The 19,503-nt window shown below is 33.4% G+C and overlaps 3 protein-coding genes across 3 annotated transcripts; 1 reads left to right on the top strand and 2 right to left on the bottom strand.

Annotated features, from left to right (window-relative positions):
• Positions 1–1,026: 1,026 nt before the first annotated feature.
• On the bottom strand, positions 1,027–6,279 carry LOC140840128 (zinc finger protein GAI-ASSOCIATED FACTOR 1-like). Its single transcript, XM_073207258.1, has 3 exons — positions 5,897–6,279; positions 2,667–3,063; positions 1,027–2,246 (listed from the first exon to the last, which is right to left on the bottom strand). The coding sequence occupies exons 1-3, from the start codon at positions 6,063–6,065 to the stop codon at positions 1,211–1,213; spliced, it is 1,602 nt and encodes a 533-aa protein (XP_073063359.1). The 5' UTR covers positions 6,066–6,279; the 3' UTR covers positions 1,027–1,210.
• A 4,924-nt stretch (positions 6,280–11,203) lies between these two features.
• Positions 11,204–15,168, bottom strand: LOC140840127 (wee1-like protein kinase). The gene is made up of 10 exons (XM_073207257.1): positions 14,840–15,168; positions 14,561–14,621; positions 14,400–14,466; positions 13,322–13,582; positions 13,095–13,162; positions 12,862–12,971; positions 12,751–12,791; positions 12,519–12,667; positions 11,963–12,316; positions 11,204–11,635 (listed from the first exon to the last, which is right to left on the bottom strand). Exons 1-10 carry the CDS (start codon positions 15,106–15,108, stop codon positions 11,537–11,539), a joined length of 1,479 nt encoding a protein of 492 aa, XP_073063358.1. The 5' UTR covers positions 15,109–15,168; the 3' UTR covers positions 11,204–11,536.
• Positions 15,169–17,795: 2,627 nt separating this feature from the next.
• On the top strand, positions 17,796–19,343 carry LOC140840124 (glutathione S-transferase-like). Its single transcript, XM_073207255.1, has 3 exons — positions 17,796–18,053; positions 18,150–18,198; positions 18,719–19,343. The coding sequence occupies exons 1-3, from the start codon at positions 17,907–17,909 to the stop codon at positions 19,162–19,164; spliced, it is 642 nt and encodes a 213-aa protein (XP_073063356.1). The 5' UTR covers positions 17,796–17,906; the 3' UTR covers positions 19,165–19,343.
• Positions 19,344–19,503: the final 160 nt, after the last annotated feature.

Below are 19,503 nucleotides of genomic sequence, written 5' to 3'. Positions count from 1 at the left end.
ATGATTTTAGGTTGTGTTATCCTACTAAATAAAATATAAAAGCTTTTATATAATATTATGTTTTTCAATTTTTTTAAAAGAGTGTCACTAAATTATTGTTATTTATAGAACTTTAAAATATGTATTTTTATAGAAATTTAATATAAATATTTTTAATATGTCCAAAAAATAATTATTTTTTAATCAAAATTTATTCATACAATGAATGACAAAAAATTTTAATTTTTAAAATATGTTTATTTATTTTTTAAAATTTTGATAAACACTATAATATAATTTTTTAAAAATATTTTTATATTTATAACAACTCCACTTAACTAAGATAATAAGTTAATTTAACGACAAAATATTGTTATCATCATTTGAGCGTTATTTCAAATGACATTAATATTATGATAAAATAATTTTGGATAATAATATTTAAAATTTAAATATATTCATTATATTAAATCATTATTCAAACACTAATACTTACTAATTTTATTCATTAATTATATAAAATAACGCTACGTGTGGGTGAAATACTAGTTTATTTGTAATAGTCAAGAAAGCATTGCACCCCATTTATACGGTGCATACAATGTGATAACTATTAATACGCTAGAACAGATAGAGTTCTACTTATGCATACAATGTGTAAAGATAAATACAGTTTTAATTGTTTTTGTTCAATTTTTTGTTACATTATGGAGACAAATCTAAGGTTTTAAATTCAATAAATTTTAGTTCGATGATATTATGATATCTTTTGGAAAATCATCTGACTATTTCTTTACTTTTTTTACGTTGAAGTTTATCGTTATTTCACTTACGACTTCAAAAAATATTATTTTTATGATCAAAACTTATATCATGAAAGGTAACAAATTGAGTTTGACAGATTTATTTAATTTTCGCAATCAATTGCTTTTCATGATTCACGTACAAAATGTTTCGGTGTCATGTTGTTGTAATATCATGAATTTTTAATATATTAACTCAATATATTCATGTCACACGCAACGCGTGTGCCTCCGTCGCTAGTAGTCAAGAAAGCATTGCACCCCATTTATAAATCGCATGCAAAAATGGAACGGCTACCGACTACCGTGCATTAACCCAAAATCCTCCCGCTATTTTCAAGAGTGGCAATCTTTTTCCATTTTCCTTTACCGGATTATACGATTCGAATTTGAGATCTAAATGTAATTAAATCAACTGACTGCGTCCATCAGAATGTGCTGTACAATGGCTTTTCTACATCAGAATCTCCATGTTGATGGAAAGGGTTATGCATAGCTTGAATTCTCTGCTGATTCATGGCTTCCACGTGATCCAAACTCTGGTCATGCAGATTATTCTGTGCCCTTGATCCCCCAACCCCCAAGAAATCGACGGTTGTCATATCATTTCCCCCTCCCAATCTTGTGAGATTTCTCGCCATAACATTATTGTTATTATTATGTCTTCCGTGTTGGATACCTGCAGAGCTTTGATCGCTCTGATCCTCTTGTATTTCTGCTAAATTTTTCAGGAATCCGGAGGCCGCCACTGAGTTTTGATCGTTTCCAATAAGCATCCCCCCGTACATCACCATATCATTCACGGCGGAGCCACCACCTCCGCCACCGCCTCCGCCGTTCTCAAATAGTTGACTGGCGAATCCACCATCCATAAATGCTGAGGGTGGTTGTTCGTTTTGAGGTTGGAAGTTGTCGTAATGGATATTAGTAATGGCTCTGGCCCCGGATATCTGGTCGGGATCCGCCATGCTGCTGACAAAGCTCTTCTGCATCATAGGGGAGTTGATACTACTACTTGCCGTGGCGCCCATTTGGGCTGCTTTCTGCAGCAGAGCCGTGGCCGACATATGGGGGGCAGATCCCGGAATTTGGCCTAGGTTCTTGTTATCTTGGTGATAGTTGTAGCCTGATGGGGTCGAGTTTGAGCTGAGTTGAAGGCCGGATGAAGTCGAAGGCATGCTTCTTGGGCTGCCGAAGAGATTACCCAAACTGTTAGAGAACATGGCGCCTGCGGCACCGACATTCATCGGCTGGAAAGCGATCGGGACTAGCTCTTGTTGAAGTGATTTTAAAGGGTTGTTGAATTCCATAGATGTGTTTGAGTTGGAATTTATAGGCATAGTGGACAATAACCCAGGCATTTGGGATTGAAAACTCGGGCTGATCAAGCCATGGGTCATTACTTTGCTGTTTTCTTCAGCCAATGCATCACAAAATGCCCGGTGAGTTATGAAGCTGTCTCTCCTGAATGAAGCAAATCATTCTATAATTCACAAAAGATTCATTGAAATATATATATAACTTGACACCAAAATTAGTTTTGAGGAAATTTCAGTTAAAAAATTCAGGGAAAAAAGAAAATTGGTTTATATAGAATTTTAGTCCTCCGGTCTTCGTTCACTATCTGATTAAATTTGACCCCATAAGATCAATGACCCATGTTTAGCCTTGCATGTGGGGAATGAACTCCACATGAAGATACAACCTGACTAAATATGGATAATTGATCTACTCTATCGAAGTTCCCATTGGTGTGTGTATATAAATATATATTTCACTGAGCATTACTGACCTGATGATGAACATAGCTGATATGAATGACACTTGAAATACCAATATATAGGATCAACGCACTTTATCCTGATGACTAAAAGCAAAGATTACCTTGAGAAAATGGTTCCACAATCACACTTATACTCCCTAGTGCCACAAGTCTTTTGATGAGCTTTCCAATCAGATTGAACTGCATATTTCTTGGAGCATTTGTCACATTTCCATTTCTTCTCTCCATGTTTCCTGCTATAGTGTTTCTTGATCCCGGTGAGATCGCCTAAGGCTCGAGCGGGATTATTGTGTACGCACGACGGTTCGGGGCAGATGTAAACGCGTTTTCGAGGTTCAGTGGTGGTTCTCTGCTTAAGCTTCCATGGAAGATTGTGACCTCTTCTGTGTAATTGCAGATTTTGATCCCTTTGGAACCCTTTGTTACAGATTTCACACACAAATCTGTTCGTTGCCATTAGGGCTGTTGGTGATAAAGCAACAATTTCAGCTGTGGGATCTGATTCATAATAAAAAGGAGATTAAGGTACATTTTTAGTATTTTTAAACTTCTAAAAAATGAAAAAAAAAAATTCAAATATTGGCAGCCTAAAATACAATTTTATCCCATATTTATATAAGACTGGTTTATATGAAAATCTAAGGTTTTATATATAGAAACATAATATTACTTTTTTTGGCCTAGAGATATGTTCAATCCATGCATTACCTTGTGTACACAAATGTATGTGCGTGGGGAACTATATTAATAATAAAATATTGTCTTTCACTTTACTTTGCTACGTACCATATATGCTACAGTGAACAAATATTTTGGGTGATTATTTTTTTACGTCACAATTATTTGGATATAAAACCAGGGGCGGATTTAATGTAGGGCGAACGGGGGCCACGGCCCCCCCAAAAAATTTTAGTATATAGCGACGGGTTTAACCAAACCGTCGCCGATCTAGATCGGCGACGGTTATTGTCAAAACCGTCGCTATATTGCGACGGTTATTGTCAAAACCATACGTTGTTAAGAAACGTACGGTTGATGTTTTGTTCAATGTAACCCGTAGAATTTTTGTCTTTTCCCTTTTAAATTTTAGTTTGTCTTTTGTAAGCGGCCCTCCAGTGTCGAAATCCTAGATCCGCCCCTGTATAAAACTATTTTATATATATATATATATATACATATATATATATATATATATATATATATATATATATGTGTGTGTGTGTGTGTGTGTGATGATTCAAAAACATTGTTTAAGACATGAACTTAACATTTCTTTTTAATTCTCGACATTAATTTATTGTTAAAAAATAAGGGAACACTATGTGAAAAATGACATTTTACTTCGCCAGGCGTTACTTCGGCAAAAATAAATTACGAAGTAATATATTACCAATAACTTCATTAATAACACAAGCGAAGTAAAATAATATATTTTACTTCGGATGTTTAAAAACACGGGCTTCACTGCATTTTTTTTATATATTTTACTTCGGCATATCAATTTTGATGAAGTAAAAAATAATGAAAATACGATGTAGTGAAGTAAAAAGATTAAAACATGCGACGGATTTTTTAAACCGTCGCCAAATTTTAAATCGGCGACGGTTTAATTTAACCCGTCGCTAATTTTAGCGACGGTCAAATAAAAACCGTCGCATATTTAAAACTAGCGACTGTTTTTTAAAAATTGTCGCTATATTTAGCGACGGTTGTTATTTGACCGTCGCTAAAAGTAGCGACAGGTTAAAGTCAATCGTCGCCGATTAAAAATTTGGCGACGGTTAAAAGAACACCGTCGTCATTTTCAAAAAAATTCCACCCCGGATATATTTCCCTACATTTTAACCGTCGCCGATTTAAAATGTTACGACGGTTTTTACTAAAACCGTCGCCATTTTCAAAAAAATTCAATCCCGCCTATTTTTCCCTCTATTTTCTTCCACCACTCTCTATAAATACATACAAATTCTCTCCAATTTCTTCCACTTCACTTCACAACAATTAAAATTTTTTCTCACTTACACAATTTTACAACTTCACAACACTTAAATTTTTATCACTTACACGATTTTACAATTTCACAACACTTAAAATTTTTATTTCTTACACGATTTTACCACTTTACGATACTTAAAATTTTTATCTTTTACACGATTGTACCAATTCATAACACAGATTTATTAAATTTTTTATATTTTACCGCACCAATTCATAACACAGATTTATTAAATTTTTTTTTAATTTACCTAACATATTAGCGACGGAACTCATATGAACCCCGTCGCTAAGTAGCGACGGTTTTTGATATAAATTCCGTCGCGCACTAGCGACGGTATTTAACATTACTTCCGTCGCAAAATAGCGACGGTTTTAAACATGAATTCCGTCGCAAAATAGCGACGGTTTTGAACATGAATTCCGTCGCTAAATAATAATTAAGAGGAAGTTATATGATATACTACTTCATTATTCACTATAATCGATGAAGTAATACACATTTATTACTTCGACACCGGTTCAATTCTGGACCGGTTTTTCTCCCAAAACCGGCCAAAAGACTTCGGTATTTTCAATACTACAACTTCGGGTATTATGCGAAGTAAAAGGTACATCTATTACTTCACGTCCATATACTTCGGCACTTAAGTACCCTATTACTTCATATATTATCTGAAGTAAAAAGTGATTTTTGGCATAGTGGAAAGTGGTGCATGCATCCCCTCCAAAATTGGATACATATATTAACAGATAAACCCTTTTGGTTCACCAGAATTTTTTGGTCTTTCCTTCTTTAATTAGTTTTTAACGATGAATAAAATGAACCGAAACAGTATAATATTATATATATAAAATAAATAAGATATATTATATCATATAAGATATATATTCCATACGAGAATTAAATGTAGGGGATCGGAAGAGCTAAAACCATGTACATGCATATGTGCAATAAGCACAATATATGGCAAATAATTATTGCAGTTTTCAAGCAATTATTGGAAATTTCACAAAAAAAAAGAGGCAATTATTGGACCCTTTTTAAATAAATATATCTCTTTCTTAAGTATGACTTAAGGCAACAATAAAAGTATATTAAATTATTATTTCTTGGAGCTGTCATCATTTTGAGCAACAAATTAAATTTAGAAACATCCCACAAAGTTACATTTTTCTTCTTATTAACTTGGTGATCAATACTCCATCGATCTGCTTCAACTGTAACTCACCATTCTGTGTATGAAGTCATATAGTAACACAAAATCCATTACTTATTTCCAAGCACGCAAAATAGAATGGGACAAGAAAAAGATATAAGAGTTACACGACTTGCCTGGCGTTCCCGGTAAATTTCGTTTCTTCTTAGCAGTTGAGATGGAGTCATTGCTGCTGTTCGCGGTCACCTGCGTGAGCAACTGGTTGTGCTGCTGCAGCTTCTGTTCTTGTCTCTGCTGAACTTCTCCAGAAGAGAAACTCCCTTCATCACCTGTGATATTTGACATTTAAATTTATAAAAAAAAATATAATATTAATCAGTAATTATACAATAAGTTTCTTTTTAGTGCTATTTTTGGGCCCAAGATTGGATTTTCTGGTTTCTCGATGTTGGTGCAAGTGTAATCCAAAAAAGGGATTTGTTTTTTGGGAGAGCCTAAAATGAGGAATTTGGTTGAAGTGGAGGAGGACAAGAGGGCAGCGAAATCTCCTCAAGTCTTGCTAGCTTGCTCTTTGTTGGCTTAGGATGTCAACATATGAATACGGCCTACTTTGGCTTTTGTGGTATATATATAGTTGTGATAGGAGACAGCTGATGGAGAAAACCCCCTAGTTTAATTCCTTTATTCACAAAGGACAATAACTTAAACTTCCATACAAATGGCCATGTTTGAAGAATGTGGTCGAATGATACAAAAGTGTGCGTAAAAAATGAAATGGAGAATATAGAAAAAAGGTGCTCATTTGGATGAAAAAACCCTAGGAAAATAACATATGATCTCTAATATTCTTAGATAAATATTTTATTGCAGATGAACTATTACTGCTCTTATTTGATTTAAGTTGAAAGAGAATAAAACCAAATACATTGGGATTGTTTCTTTCGATAAAGGATTTGAGAAAAAGAACATAAAGTTTAAGGACTTCATTATAAAGACTACGTACTTTTGCGCATGTATACTTTTTTGTAGATAGCTAATTAAACTAATTGATAATATTTAAATGCAGTATAATAAATAGATATTTGAATAATACCAAGTAAAATGATAAATAATGGAATTTTCAAGCTACTATGAATTACAAAAATATCAAACAAACCATTAAAATGTAATGGTTTGTTTTTTATTACAAATTAACAAAAGTAAAAAAACCTTTTTTTCTTCCATTAAGAAGCCTGTAATGAACAAGAAGAAAACATGAATTGGAATGTGAAAAGTGCACCAACTTCTAACAAAGAGGTCAAATTAAGTACCCACAACATTACAAAAATAAGAATTTCTAGTTACCAAACAAGTCACATACATGGGATTCATCGATACAATTAATGGATCCCAATAGCAGTAAGTACATACAAGAAATGACAATAATAACCCAACAAGAATTTAAATTTAATTACTCTGATTAGTTCATAATATATAGCTATGCCAACAATAGACATTTAGCTAATTGACATAAACTAAGATACCTTATTTTCTAAGTTCAAAAAATTTAAGATTAACGGTAAGGTCCAAAATACGATGACGTTATCCAACTATATGCAAATTTAGGGAAAATGAAAAATGACTAATTAAATGTTTTGAATGACATTAATTAATTATGGTGTGTATGTTTACAAGTTTAAATAAATAGGGCTTTTTGTTAGAATATATAAAATTGCGTTTTAAAGGTTATTCGATATGCGACCGAGGAAAAAAAACCGGGGAACCATATGGGGAAAAATATTTTTATTAAATAATTATTTTTAATTGTTTAATGTGTGGTGTATTTTAAATGAATTTTAAAAAATGGAGTGTTTTATACGCTAAGTCGTATTTTAAACCGGTAATCGATTTTCGATAAAAATAAGGACTTTTTGAAAATTCGGATAATATTTTCACAACATTAATCCTAAACAAAATTAATGGGCCTAAGGCACCATGTATTTTATATCAAATAATCAAGGCTTCCAAGTCTTTTATTTCTTTCAACCTCACGCCCCGTCGCCTAGAAAACTAGGATTCTCACATCAGCACACACCACACGAAAATTTTGAAAGGAATCCACGCAAGTTTGAAGAAAAATTCAACAAGCTTTTCGAGCGTAATATACGCAAAGGCACGCATTAATCTTTTTTCAAACATGTTTTACATCATATTATGTGTATTTAATTATGTTTGCATGAAAAATATGATGCACTACTTGTATTTTAATTTTTATGGCTAAACTTGCATAAAACTAGAGTTTTTTTTTTTTAAAAAAAAAAAACTCTTGTTAATGATGCATGAAGGGACTACCATGGTAGGGGTACTTGAAAGAACGTTTTTACGACACGTTAAGGGTCGATAGATGCATAAATAAGGATTGCACATGTAAGGTTGATGGCTTGAACAGAAATTCAGTTATTGGTAAGTTAGTGTTCGGCTAGGGCGCGGTTTGCTTCCTAGGTGCTTCCGGCTAGTACCCGCGGTTAGGGCATGTCTAGGGTCTTAAAAGGGCTGAGCCATGGTCCTAATAGCTACGATGGATGGTTCAAGGGCGAAGGGCAAGTCGCGCACGAGTCTTGTCACGGCTTGAGGGCTGTGGCTTCTAGGCTGGTTAGATTATGTCCATTAGGGTCCCTAAGGTTCGGTCATTTCTCCAAGGGGGTTTGTTATGGTCTAGATGGGTTGGCTAAGTCTAGGGCCGAATGTTACATGGCAATATAAACTAGGGTTTTCGAAAATTGCGGCTAAATTCAGTAAGTGTCCTAGGATGGTTCAAGGGTTTTAATTGGTTTGATTTGGGTTGTATATGATATAGTTAGGAGTTAGTGAGCTTTGGTTCAAGTTTGGTTAAGTTTCGAGTCAATACGAGTCAAACCGGGATGTACGTCTAAGTTTAAATACGATTTGGGAAATTAGACGAGGAGCTTAAGTTTGCGTTTAAGAAATATTTATGAGTATATTTTTAAGGTGTTATGTTATGTTTGGAATGGTTTGGGTCGTCGTTTTAAGGTCTAAAGATAAATTGGAAAAGTTAGGGTTTCGGGGCAAAACGGTCATTTTACACCTGAAAAAATGTTAGACGTCATGGCAATGCCCTGAATGCTGTAATAAATGTTAAAATATTTATTTTAAATGTTTATAGAATTTTATCATGAAGCGTTAATGCTAAAAGACATGTTGCATTCTTGGTTTAAAAGAAACATATTTTATATGTGCATGAATTTTTATAAGTCGTGGAAATATGAAAAGTTGAAGGAGGTGAAAAAAGTATATTTTAAAAAATAACGAGTACCTTAAAGTTACACGTTATTTGGATTTAAAAAAAGCGAAATAATTCCAAGATTTCGCTCTCTATTCCTTTCAAGAACGGATTTTATCATTTAGAAGGAAAAATTGACGTTTGATTTATCGTATAATCGACTTGTTTAAGTACCTGTTTAATTTAAACATTATTTTCCTTAAACGATATAATTTAAAGGTGAAAGAGCTATTTGTATTTAACTTTGTTCGGCAGTATTGCATCGAGTAATTGCTTAGTCAATTTGATGCCAACGGTTATTCTTCCAATTTATTTGTTTATTTATATATTTATTTTCATTTGTTTGCTTATTTGTTTGGTATTGCATTGTTTGTATTCAATTTGATTGCAACCTTTTGATCCCACCTTGAAAGTGACACAAATCAAAGAAATTTAATTTATTAATTATATATATAAATAAAAATATCAAAATATGTCTTGTGCTTTGATCTAAATTAGATTTTAGTTATTTAATTTGTCAAAATTCGGTCTTACGATAGTAATTTGGCTTCTTTTGCAATTACACTCATTTTTTCCATTGTAATGTTGATTTTTCATTAGATATTACTGACATAACTAAAAAATAACGTTAGACATTACTGATATATTCATTGTCATGTCAGTGTTCTAGTTAAAATAACGATTAAATAAAAAGAAAAAGAAAAAAGAAGTACCAAATTTTGGACCAAGGCTTGTTTTTTAATTAATTGGAGGACCGGAAAAACACGAAAAAATGTTGTTTCCTTGTATAATAATTTGTACCAGTTATCCACGTAATTGACAGTGATTAATATATAGAAAACTTAAATTTAAATGTTAAAATCATTAATAGAGCAAACTAGAAAGACTTGGGTATTCTAATCAATCACCGGCCTTTTTGTAACATGGGTCATGCATGTTACATAATAATACAAAAATATTAAGTTAAAATATTTAAAAATTTATTGATTAATGTTTTTTTTTTTTTTTGCAATCTTAGAATGTTTATTGGATTCAAATACTTCAGGCTAACTAAATTCTTAGGCAAAAATTTGTGTGAGACGATCTCACGGGTCGTATTGTGTGAGACGAGTCTCTTATTTGGGTCATCCATGAAAAAGTGTTACTTTTTATTGTGAATATCGGTAGGGTTGACTCGTCTCGCAGATAAAGATTTGTAAGACCGTCTCACAAGAGACATTCAAATTCGTAATGCAAAATTTTAAACATAATTAATACTCTTAGATTTTGCAAGTGTTATGTTTTCATATTTATAAATTATCATGAGAATAAAATTTTGTCAGATGAAATTGTAAGATTAATTTCTTATGTTGTATTTGAATGTAAGGATTTCAAATTTTAGAAAAAGATACCAGATTACTTCATTTTGTATGAATTTGAAATCTATTACGTGAATATAATATTGAAAACAAATGAATTCCGGAACTCGTTTTAAATTATATTTTCATTATTATTTCGTTTGAATGATAACATAAATGAGATATTTTTTTAAAAAAAATTAAATATAGTACATATTTAGTGATGGGTGACATTCAGACTGATGAAAGCCCAATAAATGAAGATTTGGCCCAAGTCATTTTATGCCCAATTTTACTTCCGGGTGGCCCATTAATATGGGAGTTTCTTCACTAAAACAAAATTAATATACCTCAAGCCATTTAGGGAAAATATTTGTCCACTTTTTTAAATAATTTATTTTTGTAGAATTGATATATTTTTACTTACTTTTGCAAACTCTCACAGATTTTTATATAAGTCTTTAGATTTTGTAATTTAAGATTTTGATTTTTTAAAAAAAAAATTAAACTAACAATTGAACGTGATTATCTTTTATTATTCTCAATTTATGGGTTGATAAAATATTATAATTATTTTTGTTATGAAATGTACTAAACTTTTATTAGAATTTCAAATAATTATAATTTCAAATGTGCATAATTCTTAGGAAAAAATGTTATGTTGCACCGGATGATCTCCAACCAATATATCTATTACCACATAACCGAGGCACAGCTACACAAAACTTGGGGCCGCCACCACAAGATTTGTTGATTCAAGTATATGTCTGATATACAGCTACGGCAAGGGTAACAGAAAAAGGTTGCATTCGTTGAACGTCGTGCCTTTCTTGTAGAGAAGACCAGTGATTATCGATTAGGCCATATCCAACAATCAACTCTATTTCAGCACAGGTTTTACATCAAAATTGCACAATTTATGTGCCAAAATGTGTTGAGACGCTTCGTCATCGATTGAATTATCATAATACAACAGAAGTACAAGCATTAAGAATACAACAGTTTCTCCTCATCTAGAGCATGCAAAATAGCACCATTATACTTGAAACTATTGGTGCTTACAATGAAGAAAACAGTGTTGAGTGATTCCTTGTTTAAATCTTGTACGATTCTCTTAGAATAGGTCATATTCTGCAATCACACGATTCAAACACAAGTGAAACAGCAACTCTAGAAGCTATCATAAAAACTGAACTTGGTTACTTGCATTTGCCATTTCGTTGGTGCCTGACAAAAATTGGATTCTCGACTAGATCTTTAGCAGAAGGTCGTCGTGTTGGATCAGGGTCCATCATGAGCTGGACAAATCAGGAAATGACAAAACATTAGTGGTTTATTTGCATGGATGGGTAAATTAATTCCCCAACAAAACTAATTTGCTCATACCTGAGATCATGTGTTTTACACAGTTCAAGATTAGGATAACGTAAAGCAATAGAATAAACACAAAACGAATTCACAACATTTAGAGCTCCCAAAAGAGAATTTCATCCAATAACATATAAATGTTCCGCAACTTTTCAATATGGCAACGGTAACAGAGAAAAAAAAGGAAGAAAAAGAAAAAAACGATAGTAACATCAGTTCAAGCATTTCCATCATCATCATGCAGGAAGTTAAAGCACCTTGAGTAAACTCTGAAATTGCATGGAATGTCCAGGAAGAAGAGGCAATTTTCCTTCTCTAAGATTTTGAAACTGAGGCCCTGATTCGAGCAAAGTTGACCCTCTGACGAGCTCATAGATTGAAACTCCTAAGGAAAAGATATCAACTTTATCCAGATGATCGTAATCCTCATTTAGGATTTCTTGGGGCATATAGCGTGCATCACCTTCTTCAACTGGTAGGCTTCTATCGAGCAGAGTAGCACAGCCAAAATCACCAAGTTTACAAACTCCGTTTTTAACATATATGTTATCTGGCTTTACATCTAAATGAGCAATTCCTCTCTCATGTATGTGCATCAATGCCTTGGCAATCTGTTAAAAAACAAAAAATTTGAATTCAGAAGTATCCTGAGAACAGATGTTCATGTAATAAAGCAACTTAAATGAAATAGGATGTGAATTATGTTTGGTTGATACTTTGCAAAGTAGATATTATTGCATAAGTTAATGACTTAATATAGTTTGGAATGACTGAATATAGTTTGGAATGACAGACACTCCCAAAATCATTCACCTGATGCATTGCTTCTAAAACTTCACCCTCCGTGAATAATTTAGATGGCTTAATCATTGAAAGGCTGTGTTCACATAGCTCCAGTTGGATATAAAGTCGCTCATTTTCAAACCAAGAAGAATAGTATCCAACTATGTTTTCATGGAACCCTGAGAAAATAAACAGAAAAATGATAGTCTTTAATCAACCTTGAAGTGGCAAAATAATATAAGAGTATTTGTATGCAACAAACCTAAGGCGGCCAAAGATTGAACCTCCATTAAAGCCTTGCGCCTGATAAAATGAATCATAATCAGCAGCAAAAGAAAGTATTGTCACAAACAGCTGGGAAACAATAAAATACCTTTCCGTGTCCTGATGCAACTGCCTCATGCTCTGTTTCATAGCATACATGCAGCCATCAATTCTCTTCAAGACTTTGAAAACATGGTTGAAATTTCCATTACCAATTTTCTGGAAAACAGACAAATAGCTATGAGATTAGACCTGCATAATCAAAATATAGCAAAGCTGTCTTCTTCTTATTTTTTCCCCTTTTTTGAAGGACAGCAAAGCTGTCTCGATTCTCCAAGATACCTCAATTTCATGGAAATCTGTCATATAACGGGAAAGCCCATCACCGCCAATTCCAGCAGGGTAAAAACCTGCAGACACCAAAAGGGCATGTTAATGAGGATATAATGCTGAGGAACATATTAATGAAGATACAAAGAAGAGGTGAAGGACTAGCATAACCAATATTTAGAATCAAATGATCATTTTCCAAAAAAAAAAAATCTAAGCATTCTTCGAGTAAAGCAAACCTGCACATTTAGATCTTTGATTGGCAAAGGGATCAGAATTTGATTCTGATCCATCCTTTAGGTATGGGTTCCTTAGACACGGAGGAGGCATGACCCTGCACCTTAATGCTACAGCAGACTTAGAAACAAAGCCGTGATTCTTTTGCAATTTAACTGGTATTTCTGTATTTATCTCATCTGTTTCTTCACTGTGGTCAGTATGATCTTCCCACTCTTGATGGATAGCAACTGTTGATATAGGGGATGATGTGGATTTAACATCTGGATGACAAACAAAAATAGAATCAGACAAGTGGAGAAGCAAAGTAACTGAAATGTGAAAATCACCCCGCGAAATGGAAAAAGTTAGAAAAAATTTTAGCATCTGAGTGAAAAAATAAGCATACTTACCATATGAAAATGGGTTATTGTTAGGCAAACAATTGCCATGTATAAATGTGACAAAAATTGTGCAAGGTACAAACTTTAATTTACACGTCTTTAATTTACACGTGACTATTTATAGGTTTAAGGACCAGGAACTACTAAAATTTAATTAGGCAATGCTCCGGGACAAATATGTGACAATTGCATGGAAAACACAATTATAGCTGTTGGATTTGTTAAATACGAGAGTCCATTATTAACAAGCAACGAGTAATTTCTCAAACCAGTACCACATATCTATCTTGTTTTCAACTGCTAAGACATCTCTTGATGTTTGGTTTTCCGTTTTCCACAATGTGAACAAACAGAGTGCTTGTCGCTTGCTCTAGTCACCAGGATACTGTCCACATTCAATGACAAAGCTAGCCTTCCAATTATCTAGTATTTCTTTCTGGAGTTAAATTGCAGCAGAGTGGCATATACTATTAATAGTTGAGGAAGCTGCTGACACATAAAGTTGAGCTTTATGGAAAAATTATGGAAGAATGAACTAACTTGAAGATACATTAGCTCTGTGTTTATTTTATGATGATAGCAAAACAGACAGTGTCGTTAATATGAGACATAAAAGGCTTAAGGACCTCTTGGAGAGCTATAATTTTCAGCAAATGATAATCGTGGATCATGATGCAGGATATGCAGCTTTTCGTACCTAGTTTCTGCCTTTTGCGTTTCACGGTTTTAATTTTCTCCGGTGACTTGGGACATGGGATGCTTTCCTGCGAAAAAATTTCAAGTAACTCAGCATGGCAGGATTACTTGAAAACACAAACATTAACTCAAACAGCCCCTATTAACATTCTTTGCGATTACCTTATTCCAGTCTAAATTGTTTGGCATTGCAGGCATTTCGGGAGTGATATAGTCGGGTGTACTGCAATAAATAAAATAAATAAATCATCGACAACCCTCGTATGACTGATTCTAGCATCGGAAAAAAGTTTTATCCTTTTCGTTGCAATATTCGTGCTTTGTAAGAGTTTGCATACGCATTACAAAGCCTGCAATTTTAAAAGTAGGTAAACGAGAGAAATCACAAATCAAGAAAACGCAGCTAAAACCGTGGTCCAAAACAAGTTTATATTTAGTTACCAGAAGAAATCTTGACTGAGGATGAATCCTTTTTCATCCGCGCACTCTTCAAAATCCATCAGCAAAGCCTCAGCCGATGGATTCGCTTCCGCAACTAGAAGCTTCTGGAATCGCGAAGAATTGTCCGATTCAACAGGTAAACCGAGTGAATATCGCTCCATAGGCACCGTCAGATGTTGCGCCAGTGACCCTTTCACGATCACGCCAGAGTGCTTTATCTGTCTCTTTAATTCGCTATTGGTATTTCCCCTCAGGGTTTTTCTCTTCATTAATCGAAATCCCCCAATTTTTCCCTCCGGCTTTGTTTAGCATGCTCAGAAGCTAGTGGGGTATTCTGGGAAATCGAGCACGTGTTTAAAATTTTATTAAAATTCAAATTTTTGGCGCGGATTATTGGGGGAAGATAAAAATAAATAGATGGTGGGCCTAGATTGGGCTTAAGCCCATACCATGTTATTCTGGCTTGTACAATCTTGGCTATCTTGGCCCATGCCTAAATTAAATTTTTAAAATTTTGTGATAATTTAATTCATTGCCATCAATGATAATCAGACTCATGACTTTAGTTCTGATATTAATTATAGGAATGAGTTATCGTCGCTTTACGAAGAGCTATAGATGATGGTAATGATACATATCTAATCTTTTAAACTATATAGCATGCAGTTTAAGCATCACAGTTCGACCACTATTTACACTTAAACATAAAACATGCATGTGGCACCAAACAAATTAATTAAACCAATAAAAGTTGATACATAAATATTAGATTTGATGTTATAAATTATTGGTTTCGTCTACTTGAATTGGTTTAACGCAGATATATTTACTCAAGTTTACATGGGCTCGTCTTTGGTCCTTACATTTGTTCTGTTTGCGTTGAATTGTTTGATCGAATAATTCCCAACCAAGAATCATCTAATCGATCGATTTTATGTTTGAATTGTAATATAAATTTTGCCAAATCCTCTCACCCAAACGAACGGTTAATGAGACAATTACATTATAATTCGATCGTATAATTAAATCGATTTATATTCGAATAAAAGAAATATCATAATCGTAAAAATTAGTAACATGTCTTACTATAATCTGAAATGATATAATGAAATCGTAAAAATTTTATTAATGAAGGGTTAACAACAACTTGAAATAACAGAAGGACGGAAAAGAAAAGGGAAAAAAAAACTAAAGACATTAAACTTGTCTCTAATATCCAGAATTTAATTAGAGTACATGCATGCATAAATAGATACGTACATAGTTTAAAAGGGATTATTCCTTCCTACCGCAGGGGTACATCTAAGGGCTATAAAATTTTTCTGGCCCAATTTTTTTTTTTTAAAAAAAAATTTTTCCTCATGTGATTGAATCCCAGTCATTGATCCTGGGCAGGATCGAACTTACCGTTTAAAAGTTCTACTTTTAATTTCATAGCATAATACTAGGGAGGACATTCAATACAGTTATTTGAGACACGGCTAATTCATCGGATCGATTTGTTTTTTTTTTAAAAAAGTTCAGGTAATATTTGTCCTCGAAATTATATATATCGAGCTGATTTTACCCTCAATCATTTATAAATGAAAAAAAAAAAAACCCCCCTCAATCATTTTGATTTATCTCGTCTATTTTTCCCTTTGTATTGAATCAAATACTTATTATTATACTAAAAATTAAAATAACTCATCATTATATATAATCACTTGTTCTATTTATAAAAAATGATATAAATTATATATATAATTGTCGTATATCGGTGGTGTTTTTACTAAAACTTCCCAATTTTCTTGTCTAATGATGCTTGTAATTGTCTTCAGCATCGTAGAGATCTCTCACAATTGAGAGTCATTTGAGTGTAGAACTTAAAGTTTAGGGTCCATCCATATTAATTTAAAATAAAACGAATATTTTTGACATAAACAAATAATATTTTCTCATTAAATATTAACACATAAACGAAGATATATCTCATGAAATTTATCACAAGAGACTTATATTGTAGTGGACATGGGAATAAATATCGGTGGGTGAATTAACTCAGAGTGCTCGGAGCTTGTGGATTGTTGGATGCTAGGGTTGGGGGACCTGTGGGTGATTATTAATGCGAAGAAATAATTGAGGATGGTTGAAATAAAAATAAATAAATAAAAACTTGGATTAAATTAAGAAAAGTGGGAGAAGAAAGAAAAAGTAGAAATGGATGAAAAATAAAAAGAAACAAAATCTCTAACACAAAATCACTCGATTCATTAGGATGATTTTGAAATAAATGGATTGGAAATTCTTTAACTTTTATTTTTAGCTATTGTTAATTCATGATATTAGATTTCAAATATTTAATTTAATGGCCTCATTTTAATTTCAATAATCAAATCATTTCTTAAATCAGATGTTAATAGCAAAATTTGTCATGTATAATCTAACTTTTTTTTTAATCTAATTATTCAAATTATATTTTTTGCGTAAGTTTTATATCTGCCAAGAAAATATTTAAGGTGCGACCATAAATATAGCTAAATAGTTGTTGGATATTATTAATTCAAATCACTATTTTTTTTCCCAATCCGACTCATCTTACAGTTAGATTGGGTGAGATTACGAGTTGTGAAATACTTTAAGTCAAATCCAAACCGTATATTTTATGTAGATATTATTAATAATTCAAATTAATATATTTTTTTTTCAATCCGACTCAACTCATCATTAGATTGTTTGAAATTATGAGTCGTGAAATATTTTCAATGGAATGTAAACCACATATTTTATGTATATATTATTAATTCAAATCAATATTTTTCTTCTAATTCAACTCACCATTAGATTATGTGGCGAGTTGTGAAGTATTTTCTATCGAATCAAAACGGCATATTTTATGTTGCTTAAATTTATCAAATTAGCTTTCACTTTTCAGTCTCGAAATCAGTGGTGTAGACACAATCAACGTGCGTACGTGACACTCGCAATTGATCAAAATAAATACCTCACACATCACCTTGTCTCAAACGAAACCAACCTAAACCGCTGATAATTTTCTCAAAGTTTCGTCTCAATTACGAGCGTAGCAATGGCGATCAAGCTTTACGGACACCCTCTTTCTCCAGCCGCACAAAGAGTCCGAGTCTGCCTGGAAGAGAAAGAGCTCGAGTACGAATTTGAGTTTGTGGATTTATCTTCAGGCCAGCAGAAGAAGGAGCCTTTCATATCACTCAATGTAGGAAGATAGTACTCAATTCTTCTGTTTGATTTCATTTTTTGTTTGTGGATTCCGAGTTTCTTGACGAGTTTTTGTGGGTTCTTCTTGATTCAGCCATTTGGGGTTGTGCCAGTCCTTCAAGATGGAGATCTGACTCTATTTGGTATGTTTCCCTTCTTAATTTATACCTTAAAGCTTTCTCGTTTTGAATCTAGTATTTTCTTTTGATCTTGGATTTATCGTGGACATTGTTTTATCTTATCTCTGTGTTTCGATTCACTCGTGTTTAAAAAAGGCGGAAAATAACAATTTCTGTCTCCGACTCTTGTTTAAAATGGATTTTAGTCATCTGATTGGTTAAAATATTATCAAATATGCAATATCGATCTTAGCTTCTTTTCAGTCTCCAGTCCAGTCCTTTTTCATCGAAGTGACGTCATATCTAAGCTAATATCTAATTTCATGTCAATGGTCCGGCAAAAAAATCAAGGACTAAAAGTGTAATACATGATTTTGACTAATTAGACATCAAAATCCAAATATGAAATAACGTGATCAATTTTACTATTTTCGGGGGAAAATGTTTGTTTCGTGTTTAGGGGCAAGGGGCTTCAGGTCATAATCCATTCTTAGTTTCTGTTTTGATCCTTTTTTTTTCCCTTTTTGAACATGAAATATATTAGAATCAAGGGCAGTGACTCAATACATAACGCACAACTATGCTGATAAGGGAACTCCGCTTGTACCCAAAGATCCCAAGAAAATGGCTATGGTCTCAGTATGGGTCGAAGTTGAATCCCAGTCATTCGACGCCGCCGCATCAAAAATATCATTTGAACTCGTGGTAAAACCCATGCTAGGCATGGCTATCGACGAAAGTGTTGTGGCAGCTAACGAAGGAAAGCTAGCCTCTATTCTGGATATTTACGAGTCACGTTTGGCTGCATCAAAATACATTGGAGGAGATGCTTATAGCTTGGCAGATCTGCACCATCTCCCAATTATCAACAACTTGTTCCGCACCAAGATCAAGGCCCTGTTCGAGGCGAGGCCGCATGTGAGTGCTTGGTGTGCAGATATCTTGGGCCGGGCAGCGTGGCAGAAGGTCGTAGCAACAATGAAGCATTGATCAATGATCTTCCGTAGGGTGACGAGCTGGCTGTGTTTATGTTCGTCCCCTTGTTTTCTAATGTTTTGCGTCTTTTAACGTTTGTTAATGGACGGATAAATAAGATAAGTTAAGCTTGTTTAATGTTGTGTTCTCTTCTTTTGCTTTCTGAATAAAGAGTGGTTTCTGCTGTTGGAATATATCTTCTTGTTTGACCATTTGGAAGATTTGGTGTGACATTTTCCTCTGCATCAACATTTCTTTCTCGAGATTAATGATGGATTTTCCAAATGAACAGACTGATATTCGGCAAAGAGTTTTAAAATTCGACAATCATTTTCTCACATGAGGACGAGATGA

This window comes from Primulina eburnea, chromosome 8, assembly GCF_022965805.1.
Source record: "Primulina eburnea isolate SZY01 chromosome 8, ASM2296580v1, whole genome shotgun sequence".
Taxonomy (NCBI): domain Eukaryota; kingdom Viridiplantae; phylum Streptophyta; class Magnoliopsida; order Lamiales; family Gesneriaceae; genus Primulina; species Primulina eburnea.
The sequence above is the reverse complement of the archived record's forward strand: the minus strand, read 5'-3'. Positions and strand labels throughout refer to the sequence as shown.

Bases quoted from the DNA above. Each gene is read 5' to 3' on its own strand.
- LOC140840128 (XM_073207258.1), bottom strand. From the start codon at position 6,065: ATGTCAAATATCACAGGTGATGAAGGGAGTTTCTCTTCTGGAGAAGTT. The intron at 3,064-5,896 runs GCAAGTCGTGTA...ATTATGAATCAG, and splicing joins AAATTTACCGGGAACGCCAG to ATCCCACAGCTGAAATTGTT. The intron at 2,247-2,666 runs GTAATCTTTGCT...TGCTTCATTCAG, and splicing joins TGTGGAACCATTTTCTCAAG to GAGAGACAGCTTCATAACTC.
- LOC140840127 (XM_073207257.1), bottom strand. From the start codon at position 15,108: ATGAAGAGAAAAACCCTGAGGGGAAATACCAATAGCGAATTAAAGAGA. The intron at 13,163-13,321 runs GTTTGCTTTACT...TGGTGTCTGCAG, and splicing joins TCAAAGATCTAAATGTGCAG to GTTTTTACCCTGCTGGAATT. The intron at 12,317-12,518 runs GTGAATGATTTT...GTTTTTTAACAG, and splicing joins TTTTAGAAGCAATGCATCAG to ATTGCCAAGGCATTGATGCA.
- LOC140840124 (XM_073207255.1), top strand. From the start codon at position 17,907: ATGGCGATCAAGCTTTACGGACACCCTCTTTCTCCAGCCGCACAAAGA. The intron at 18,054-18,149 runs GTAGGAAGATAG...TTCTTGATTCAG, and splicing joins AGCCTTTCATATCACTCAAT to CCATTTGGGGTTGTGCCAGT. The intron at 18,199-18,718 runs GTATGTTTCCCT...GAAATATATTAG, and splicing joins TGGAGATCTGACTCTATTTG to AATCAAGGGCAGTGACTCAA.